The following is a 12,121-nucleotide window of genomic DNA, read 5'->3' on the forward strand; positions in this document are numbered from 1 at the left end:
TTTTTACATGCAGATAATGGCAGATTTGGCTAATAAACCCAATTACAAAGTTTCTTAAAATCGCCTGGACTATTGATTTCTGCAAAAAAAAAAAAATACGACAGTGACTCTTTAACCCTTTGAGGACCAGGCCCAAAATGACCCAGTGGACCGCGCAAATTTTGATCTTAGTGTTTTCGTTTTTCCCTCCCCCCCTTCTAAGAGCTCTAGCACTTTCAGTTTTCTATCTACAAGGCCAAGTAAGTGCTTGTTTTTTACAGGAATAGTGGTACTGTGTAATGGCGTCTTTCAATTTAACAATAACATGTATGATGGAATTCCAAATATATTATTTATGAAATATAAATTGGTGAAATCGTAAAATGCAATATGGTAACGTTTGGGGGGTTCCTGTGTCTACGTAATGCACTATATGGTAAAAGCGACATTATACAATTATTCTATAGGTCAGCCCGAACACAACCATATGCAGGTTTACACAGATTCTCTAATGTTATATATTTTTTTTAAATGAAATTCTTTTTTTTGGCAATTAATTATAAATAAAATGGGCCTATTGTGACGCTTATAACGGTTTTATTTTTTCCCCTACGGGGCTGTATGGGGTGTCATTTTTTCCGCCATGATCTCTAGTTTTTATTAATACCATATTTGTAAAGATCGGATGTTTTGATCACTTTTTATAAAAAATTTTTTATATATAATGTAACATAAAATCGGTAATCCTCGCACTTTTTTCCCTCTTTTCGTGTACGCCGTTTTCCGTTCGCAATGACACTTGTTATATTTTAATAGATTGGACAATTACGCACGCTACGGTATATTATATGTTTTATTTATATAATGGGAAAGGGGGGTGATTTCAACTTTTATTGGGGAAGGGGTTTTGGGGTAGTGTGTTAGTGTTTTTAACTTTTTTTTTTTTTTTTACACATTTGAAGTCCCTTTGGGGACTTTTACATACACTAGTTTGATTTTTACACTGATCATTGCTATGCCATAGGCATAGCATTGATCAGTGTCATCGGCGATCTGCTCATTGAGCCTGCCTGTGCAGGCTCAGTGTAGCAGAGCGCCGAACGGACCGCACGGAGGCAGGTGAGAGACCTCCGGCAGTCCGTTTTACCGATCGGGACCCCCGCAGTCACACTGCGGGGGTCCCGATCGGTAAGTGACATGGGACTCCCCCTGTCACTTACACTTAAACGCCGCGATCGCGTCGTTTAAGGAGTTAATGACACGCGGCAGCGCGATCGCTGCAGCGTGCCATTACCGGTGAGGTCCCGGCTGCTGATTGCAACCGGCCCCCACCTGCTATGAAGCGCGCTCCGCTCCGGAGCGTGCTTCATAGCCGGAGAAACACCCAGGGCGTACAGTTACGCCCTAGGTCGTCTGGGGACAGACTTCCATGGCGTAACTATACGCCCTGGGTCGTCTAAGGGTTAAAAAAAAAAAAAAACACAAATAAATAAATACCTTATTTACACCATACAACACAAATTCTGTTTGACATGCCGTTAAGCTGTCCAGTAAGAACTTGCTCTTATTTTAGCTCTGCACATGTTCAGTGACATCCTGTAAAAGAATCAGAACAGTAAAACTTACCGAGTGATCCCAGCGTGACCAAGATGGTTAAAATCCACACTAGTACTCTAGAGATGTACCTGATGACAACCATCATAATCATTGAAAGCACTGCAAAGAAAATGGAGACTGCATTAAAGGGGAACTCCGGATAAGAAAAACTTGTTTTCTATTAAAAGTACATTAAAAGTTATATAGGTGTGTCTATACAACGTATTTCTGTATGTGTACAGTTCTGCCACACTGGTAGCTGATAGAAATCCAGGAAGTAAAAAAAAATGGCCCCTGTGCCAATTCACATTGTCTCCTGCTCCCGCTGCTATCCCCCCCTAGGAGACAAATCTTCCATGCCTCTGTCTCACATTGTGTGTGTTTGCTGATGAGACAGACAGGGGGCAGGGCGTGATCTCACAGGAGGCTTGGCTGAATAACCCAATCCCCTGACTGATTCACCATCTCTAACAGACCAGAAGCAGCTGCTGCATTAATTTTACTGATTGTAATGAGTGGGGGCTGTGATGATCCCATGAGGGAAAGCATTGCATTTTGGGAAATGCCAAACCAGAAGGAACAGAAACACAAAACAGAGCAACCCCCCCCCCCCCCCCCAAACAAATAGAATTTTTGGTAGTTTCACAAAAGTAATGCGTTATGCCTCTGCAGAAGTATCATTTTTTTAACCTCTACCTGCAATTCCCCTTTAAGTTTATTCTACAACTTCAGTTCATTAAATTTTATTTCCAAAAGTTGAAGTATATTTAAGTAGTAGTCTGTTTGCCATTACAACCTAGTACAGTATAGCTGATGTGGATAATATAATGTCCCTTAAGTTTTTGTAGTCCTCTTTTGGAAGTGTAGTGGTAATCACATCACATTGATGTACTAGTATGTCATAGATACACCTGAAAAGATCACAATGGTAAAGTCTGACCTTGACAACCACAGGTCTACAGAATGTAAGAGCTATCAAATTCATGTATGTGTTCTTGGACATTGTATACTATTTGCCAAAACAGGTGTGAGTGCTGTACAGAACCTTTTCCCAGTGTAATCTTTGTTCATCTATATTTGACTACTATATTATTCTGACCAGTTTTCCCTCTCGATGCAGTTCCATCAATTACTTGAGCCTACGTGGTCTCTCCACAAGTTAAAGTGGACCTGGGGTGTAAATAAGCCCAATGCTTAGATGGGACTAGTTATGATTCTGGGTAAACCTCTGTATATATTACATTAAATACATAAAAAAGGTATACTTTCTAATGATAAAGTTATACTTGCTAATGATAACTATGTATGGGATGATCATAATCTCTAGCCATTGGCTTATTTACACCAGTTTTACTGCTCACAGGTCTGCTTTAAGGGGGTTATGCAGCATTAGAAAAACATGGCCTCTTTCTTCCAGAGACAACACCACTCTTGTCACCGGTTTGGGTGTGGGTTTTGCAGCGCAGTTCCATTAAAGTGAATAGAGCCTAACTACAAACCATGCCTGAACTGGAGACAAGGGAAGTGCTGTCTCTGGTTGAAAGTGGCCATGTTTTTCTGACGCTGGATAACCCCTTTAGGTTCTTGCTAGCCATATATTATAACTATATAACAGACTTGTCTGGCAGTGACAGCCAGCTCAACCAATCAGTGGCTATGATGGAAATGTATCGCAGCCAGTGATTGGCTGAGTGTGCTTTCACCGCCAGACGAGTTTGTCTCGAAAGTGGAGGCAGGATTGTTCAATCAGAGACTGAATATGAAGTAGGACAACACCGGGAGGAGCGCAGATAGGTAAGAATAGACTGACTGTAATGTTCTGGGCCTGGGCAGCAAAATATTAAAAGGTAATTCTGTGCAGAATACCCCTTTAAGGTAATGGAGAATACAGTATTACTTATTCATATTACATGTAATATAAAAAGTACATACTTTCTTATTATAGCCTCTTATTGAAGCAAATATATTTACATATAGCACAAAGTCCTGATAGATATGTGGCACTAATCTAAAGTAAAACTGTTTACATAGACTAATGCTGACAATGGTTATATCATTGCAGATGTTGTCTCTGTGAAATCTCAGACCATCAGCAACGCTATTTTGCTGTAAATTGCACAGACATGCTTGGCTAGGTTGATCTAGTGATGTGTGGTACGGCAAGCGGATGCTTATCAGTATTACGGATGACAGTGTGTCAGCAGAGTATTATAGGTGGCCTCTCTCTTGCATGAAGCATTACTACCTCCTGCCAACTAGTGTATTGATTTTACCTCCCAGCCTTGCCTGTGAATAATCTGAGATGCTCAATGCTGGGAGTATACAAACATGAAAATAAATGCCAGTGTATGGTAAAATGTTTTCAGCCTACAACTTGAGAAATGTAGAAGATGAGTTAGCATCAGTTAAAATCAATTCATCTTTCAGGAACCTTTGGTAAACATATACTGTATTCGCAGCTTTTATATTAAACAACATTCTTTATTTCTGCATTCTACATAATCATGAAGTTCTGTGCATGAGCCCTATGAATTAGAATAGTCAGTAGAAGCACAGGAGTTGTGTGAAACAGCTGTCACTCATTAGATCGTCTTGCACGAGGCGCCCCCGCCAACTACACAGCGTTTGTGTCAATGTGAAATAGACAAGAATAAAGAAATCAACACGGTGAGTGCTCTATGGGTACGTTCACACTTACCGGATCCGCAGCGTATTTTCTGCTGCGGATCCACAGCGGATTTCATTTAAATAACTGAACACAGCATCAAATCTGCACCATCAAATCTGTTGCGGATCTGCTGCAGATCTGCTGTGGATCCTGTAGGTGGTGAACGCACCCTTAAGGGTTCCAGTGGCTGCTGATACCAGAAGATTGTGCTGATGTAGATATGTCCCATTCTGGCCAAGTTATTTGCACAAATCCTATTCTAATTCAGAGAATAATAAAAAAAAAAACATAGGGTACGTTCACACTTACCGGATCCGCAGCAGATTTCAATTAATTGACTGGACACAGCATCAAATCTGCACCATGAAATCTGCTGCGGATCTGCTGCGGATCCTGTAGGTGAGAACGCACCCTTAGGCTATGTTCACACTACGTAAAACTACGGCCGTAGTTCTCGCCGCAGAACTACAGCCGTAGTTTTGAGCAGTTGAACATAGCCTAATTTGTAATGGGATCCCGGCAGGAGCGTACACACATCATATGCGCTCCGGCCGGGATCCCATACGCCGCCGGAAAAAACTGAGTTCACACAGTGAAGCAAGCGGCTCCAGCTCACTGTGGGCTATGGGAAGCTCTGATGCGGGCGCGCGCTGATGCGCCCGCATCAGAGCTCTGCGGCTGGAAAGATCATCTGGCCGGTACTTAGGTACCGGCCGAGATGATCCGGCCAGAGACCGGCCGTTCCGTGGCCCGGCCGGGGTCACGAAACGGCCAGTCTCTTATAGTGGGAACATAGCCTTAGGGTGCGTTCACACCTACAGGATCCATAGCAGATCCGCAGCAGATTCGATGGTGCAGATTTGATGCTGTGTTCAGTTATTTAAATGAAATCTGCTGCGGATCCGCGGATGAAGAAGGGCAGCTCAGAAATATGGATGGACTACAACATAGGTGTCAAACACAGGCCCTCCAGCTGTTACAAAACTACAATTCGTATCATGCCTGGACAAACCTAAAGCTTTAGCTGTCCAGGCATGGTGAGAATTGTAGTTTTTTTGTCCCAGCTATCTGTATATCTACAGGCTATGTTCCCACTATGGGAACCTTCCATCATTTAACAGGGTGGCAGTCTATTGATAATGAAGACCACAAACAATGATCAAGATCATTAACAGACTGTCGCCTTTACCTGCTAAATGGCGGCACATTCTGCAGTGGGAACATAACCACACAGCAGAGAGCACTGCCTCAGATTGGAAAGAATAAACCACATCCTGCAGGACATACAGCTGATGATAAGTACTGGAAGACGTGAGGCGTTAGATGCTGCTCCCAGTGCGGAGAAATTGCTGCCCGCTCGTCTGCATGCTTAATATGCAAATGAGAATAGATCAGTCCAATGTCCATATTAAAACACTGCTTGCTCCAGTGATTTCCTATGGACATCAGGCTCATATTGAGCATGCAGACGAGTGGGCAGCAATTTCCCTGTGCTGGGACTAGCATCGTGAGGGGGACTGGCAGAAAGGCTGGATCCAGGGATAGGGTGGGTTCTGCCCCAAATGCCAGGTTCCCTTTAATCTTTCTCTGAACAACAGATAAATGGTAGGAAATTTGTAATGAAGACTTTTTGGAAAGTTACTTCATTTTGCATTCAGAAAACAAATCAACACACACAAACTATAACAAAAAGGTGCCCACAGCCTTTAACTTCAACTAACATCAGTTTGCTTGTTAATGGCCAAGCGTAAATTGCTGTTTTGCTGCAAAACCATGCAGCCATTAACAAGCAAGCTGAAGTCAATTGGAAAACGGCAATGAATTATCTACATAGGTTAATTTTTTATTGCAGAAACATGGGGTACACATTTACATTCTGTTTAGGCAGTAACATACCTATGAGTTACTTAAAGGTAGTATGGCTAGCAGAGAAAGACTGTTATGCAGGAGTTTTATTATAACCCCTGCAGAGATTAAGTTTATGAAAGACATATTTCCAAAACAATTGCATTGTGATTAATACAATTCACAAGTTGCTGTTATGTGTTATTACTGTGGTTCTCAAACATAGAAACCGAACAAAAAGTGGGCATATAATTTAAAGTCTCACTGTCGTTATAACCTTCAGAATCTAAAACAGATGTGATATAAAGCAAGTTTGCAATTTACATTATTTTATTGTTATGCTGTAAAACAAAGTTATACTTACCAGAAATCCAGGTCCAGTCTCCTGAATGCAGCCTTTTAGTCTAAATACAGGAAGCCCCGGTCATCTGTGCTCACAAAGAAGGCAGTCACTTGATTGACAGACACATTGAGCCGTGACACTCTGTACTGGACGGGACTTCCTGCATTTAGTTTTTTTTTTTTTTTAACCAGCACAAGACTAAAAAGCTGCCTTCAAGGGACTGTGCCTGGGGATAAGTAAGTATAGCTTTGTTTTACAACATGATAACTAAAAAATAATAATTAAAGGAGAATTCCGGCCATTTTCACAATGTGATAGGCGGCAGGGGAGAACATAAAAATAAAGAATTGCTTACCTCCCCCGATGCATGCAATGCTCTGTCTGACAGTGCTGGTACCCCAAATGAAAGGCATTTTTTCCAGGGTTGTGATGACATCACGGCTCGGGGGAAAATGCCCGTCTCGGCTGATGGATAGCCCACTCAGACAATCAGTGACCGGAGCGGTGTCTCAGCCCAGTGACTGACTGACTGAGATGTCTGCCCATCAACAAGGTTGTGACGTCAACTCTGCTGGAGATCCCAGAGTGGTGATCCAGCGCTGGAGAGGCACAGGGAGAGGTGCATTACTTTAGTTTCTTATATTCCTTATTTTCTTATTCAAATAGAATAGACTGAAAATAGACCTAATTTGCTAAAGCAAAGCATTACTATTGGAGACCCACTATGATCATGCAGTGATTTGTAAGCATTATTGCCAAAACATTTTTCATATTACCATAAAACCTTCTTTAGTATAGCTCACGAAGTAAAGCTGTGAAAATGTCACCTAAAACAATGCTATACATCAAGTCTAAAAATTAGAAAAACCATTACCTAGTGACAAAAAGCAAAGTCCAATAATAATTTCTTTGCTGGTCATTACTCCACTAATCAGCCTGTGTAGGACACTATTGTCACTGACAAAAGTGATCAGGGCCTCTGCAAACTTGGCATAGCAGGAAATGTTCACAGGAGCACAGCGATGGAAGAATGGAATAGGTGCACTGGTGACACAAGGAGAAAAAAAAACAAAATAGAAAAAAAAATTACTCCTACCGAAATATAAAATGAAAAAAATGTCACATCAACATAGAAATGGAAAGGTGAATGGAAGTGTTGATTTTTTTGAGTTGGGGGGGGGGGGGGCGGGAGAGAGATGTGGCGGGTGATGGCTGGAAATTCTGTCAATGGAAACCAATGAATGTGAAAGCAAAGACAGTCTGCCAGAAAGAGGAGGAGCACAATATAAAGTAATTAATGTGAACCAATAAGAAGTGGCATGAGCGGTAGAAATAAAAATACTCATGATAAATGAGACTTGCTTGCCAGTATTTACATGCATAAAATATTTTTTTCTTGTATTATACCTTTAAGTGGTAAAGTAGTTTTCGAAAATCTAGCGCAATAGACTTTCAGTTATTATTAATTAAAGTTATTTTACATTTGTACTATGAATGCTATTCACCTTACTGCTGACTCTGGGATTAGTATGGTAGCATCAACAGGCTAATCCTGCCATCCTTTAGTCTTATAAATAACCACATTAAAGGATATAGGATACAGGATATCCATGCAGAGGTGCTTCATTCATGTGTCCATGTGAATACTGGGCAAGAAGAAACAAGGGAACCCATCCTAAACTCATGCTTAAAGTGAATGTACCATCTGGCCCGGGCTGAAGCACTGGAGGCAGGCCAAACCACCCACAGTGGGAGGAAATGCCCACCCCTCTATGACATGGCTCCATTGATTCTAATAAATCCGCGTCATAGAGGGGTGGGGGTTTCCTCCCACTGTGGGTGGGTTGTCCTGCCTCCAGTGCTTCAGCCCAGGCCTGATGGTACATTCACTTTAAACTTTTCAAATCAACCGGTGTAAGAATAAGTGTCGGAGATTTGTAATTTACTCCTATTAAAAATGTCAAGTCTTCCAGTACTTATCAGCTGCTGTATGCCCTACAGGAAGTTGGATTCTTTCCAATCTGGAGAACAGGAAAGGTTTTCTATGGGGATTTGCTACTGCCCTCAACAGTTTCTGACATGGACAGAGGTGTCAGCAGAGAGCACTGTGTCAGACTGGAAAGAATACAGTACTTCCTGCAGGACATAAAACAGCTGTGATAAGTACTGAAAAACTTTTAGGGTGCCTTCACGCGTACCATATCGCTGCGTATTTATTGCTGCGAGTTTCTCGCACATAAATCCACAGTGATACTGATTGCTATAAAGTCAATGTATGTGTATTCTCGCTGCGTGTTTGGTGCGATTTTTAGGTGCGAGTTTTGATTTTCACAGGAGAGTTTAACACCACAAAAAACGCAGCTACTTTTGTGTGAGTGTCATGCGAGTTTCGTGCAATAAATACGCAGCGATATGGTATGTGTGAAGGCACCCTTAAAGAGATTTTTTAAATGAAGTAAATTACAAATCTCTGGAACCAGTTGATTTGAAAGAAAAACCTTTTTGCTGAACTACCCCTTTAAAAGGATTTTTTCTTTTAGTGCCAAGTGAATGAGACCACAGTCTGATGCTACCATGGTAATGTCAGGGCAAGCAGTAACGTAAGCAATATTTACATTACTGCAATAGAAAACCATTCCTTTCCACTTACAACGTATTGAGCTACATTTCTGAAAAGTAAAATAGGTAACAGCATTTACACAAGTATGTATAATAAGGAGTAAATACAGAATATACATGTAAATATGTTGTTTAGGTTTTCCTACAGTGTTCCAGACTTACCTTACATTGTATAGAAAAGCTGCTTAAGACTAGCAAGGAAAATATGGCTTCTACATATGCCAAAATCATGAATAATTCAGTGTATGGGGCACTGTATAGCTGTATGCCTAGCATAACTATAGTAAACTACCATCTGCATGTATAGATAGGTTTTATTTGTCTGTGACAAAACTCCAGATTGCACAGCGTGACTGAATATACAATGTCATGCATATTCTTTACTAATTGCCAAAATGTACACAATAATGTAAGATTTCACATACCGTATAAAACAAAAACAGGATTTGCTGAATAATGAAAGCCGAGTTCAACCCAAAACCTCAAATCTGCGATTGCTATCAAAAAATCATTAAAGAAGGACAATAATAATAATAATTTTTTTTAAATGCCCCCTGGCTTGGATTGGGACACCCCTTTAAAGGCTATGGTTACACACCATCGAAATGTTTAAATAAATTGGACGGTGTGAACATAGCTTTAACATAGAAAAAAATGACTACATATTGTATGTTAGGCTTTGTCTTGAGTTAAAAATGAGTGAGTCTACAACCTTCATTTTGCTATTCATTTTCAGACCTCCCTGATAAAGTTTGCAGCCAGCTTCTCTCTCAGATTCTTCCCACGTGTGTCCTGTCAACAAAGAGACAAGACTTCGCTGTGGCCACTTTGCCTTCTCTATATACAAATGAACAAAGCTCATGTGATTCTGCTCTGCAAACTTCCCGTGTGGCTTCCCTACTATCTACAGCCATTGTAAGCTGTCCTCCTTGCATGCTCTCCCCATTGTCCACACTTTGAGCTGCTGTGCCCCACCCTGCTCCCTAGCCTTTCCATGGAGTTCAACTTTAAAGTGAACCTGTCACCCTGGCACCCGGGGCAGAACCCACCGGACCCCCGATACTTACCCCCTCCTGCCGGACCCGCCACAGAGAAATTGCCGCCTGCTCTTCTGTGCACTCAATATGCAAATGAGAAGAGATGAGTCTGATGTCCTTAGGAAATCACTGGAGCAGTAGGAGGGCAGAAAGAGGTAAATATTGGGGGCTCTATCGGGAGGTCGGGTGGGTTTTGCCCCATGTGCTAGGGTGACAGGTTCCGTTTAACAATTTTCTTTTCTTTTTGTAACAAAGCAACTACCATACATGCCACAGCAATCAGCATAAAGTACAGTAAGGGAAATATAGGTTCACAGACAAAATATATAGAAGAGTACTAGCTGCAGTAGTAACTATCTGGGGGGAAAAAAAGAAATAAAGAAAAGCAGCTAGACAGAAAGCAAAATGGGCCACACCTGTGGTTCACATATTTTTTTTGCACTGTATAGAATTTAAAAACCAATTACAGGATTTATCAAAATGTGTAATATGGAGAGATAAACTGCAGCAACCAATTTTAGTAAAATGAAAGCTGAGTTGTGATTGGAGGTTGCAAGTCCCTGGACTGGGCCCTTCACAAATAAGATATGTCATAACCAAGTACTTTGCCACCACGTATACTAATGGGAAAACCCCTTAAAAAACTTCATAGAGTACATACTGATAACTGGTACAATGGGAATTTAAGTCCAGTAACAGGTGAAAGGCTTCAGGCTGTCAAAGACTATTGTTACTGCATTATGCCCTATATAATTTAAATACAACCAAAAAGGAACTAATGTGCAAAGGAAATATAGTTGTATAGATGAACATTAGTAGAATACTGCTCTGTTTCTCCCCCGTGATACCAGCATCAAAAATCAGTTCAGTCATCCAAAGCTTAAATGGCATACACCATTGGCTGAGTGCTGTGTGCAGTTTCTCATTTCATTTTGTGCTTGAAGACAGCTGGGGTTACATTTGTCTGTTGACCTATTTTATTATGGTCTCACCGTCTCATATTAAAAGGTTTTGCCAAAATGGCTAGAGGATGAAAACCTATTTTATTGGAGAAAATAAATTATTTTTTCAAGCTACAGGGCACCTATACAGAGACCTGATTTATCGGACAGATTATTGAAGCCAAAGCTAGGAACCGACTATAAACAACTCCAATGTTGTTGAGTTTTACACTAATCCAGCAGACAATTGAGAGACATGATTTCTGCTTTCCAAGAGCCATCAATTAAGGCTGGGTTCACATCTGCATTCGTCTCACTGACTTTTGTACATCAGTTTGCTTCAGTCGGCCTCCATGTGTGTATCAGTTTATATTTAGAGATGAGCGAACCGGGTTCGGGTCGATCTGAACCCGAACATTCGGTATTTGATTAGCGGGGGCTGCTGAACTTGGATAAAGCTCTAAGGTTGTCTGGAAAACATGGATACAGCCAATGACTATATCCATGTTTTCCACAAAGCCTTAGGGCTTTATCCAACTTCAGCAGCCACCGCTAATCAAATGCCGAAAGTTCGGGTTCGGATCGACTCGAGCATGCTCCAGGTTCGCTCATCTCATCTACCTTTCTGGTTTCCCACTTCTTCTGCTTATGCTCAGCGAAAAAAATGATAACTTATAAATAAACGAGAATGGAAATAGTTTCCATTTAAATCCATCCAATTGACTATAATGTAAAAGAAAAACATGGATGTGCACTTTTTGTTTATGTTCCATTGTACATGAACTAATTTTATGTCTGTCTAAAACAGGGCTGTGGAGTTGGAGTCAAAGCTATTTTTGATTGGAATCGGAAAAAATGTACCAAATCTAGCTCAAAATGTTGTTATTGAATTTTCATATGAATTTTATAAAATTTAACTCATCTATATATTTTATGTTCTATGAATCTATGAACCTTATTTATAAAAAAAAAACAGAAAAGCACTTTCTCACATACATTTAGGGTATGTTAACTGTTCATGAGGAATGGGAAGGTTTTCTGCTTGAAATTTCCTCTTCAGCTCTAGAGGAATAGGCGCGGAAGAAATTCAAAT

At 40.8% G+C, this 12,121-nt stretch overlaps 1 protein-coding gene across 1 annotated transcript in view; it reads right to left on the reverse strand.

The window, feature by feature from the left end:
- The window catches only part of SLC44A1 (solute carrier family 44 member 1), a 104,776-nt gene that overhangs the window by 39,000 nt on the left and 53,655 nt on the right, over positions 1–12,121 (reverse strand). Inside the window, exons 6-7 of the mRNA XM_069962031.1 lie at positions 7,306–7,475; positions 1,606–1,695 (exon numbers count right to left, since the gene is read on the reverse strand). Coding sequence (XP_069818132.1) covers positions 1,606–1,695; positions 7,306–7,475 — 260 coding nt within the window. The remainder of the gene's footprint in view (positions 1–1,605; positions 1,696–7,305; positions 7,476–12,121) is intronic.

The sequence above is a fragment of the Dendropsophus ebraccatus genome, chromosome 3 (genome assembly GCF_027789765.1).
Source record: "Dendropsophus ebraccatus isolate aDenEbr1 chromosome 3, aDenEbr1.pat, whole genome shotgun sequence".
Lineage (NCBI taxonomy): Eukaryota > Metazoa > Chordata > Amphibia > Anura > Hylidae > Dendropsophus > Dendropsophus ebraccatus.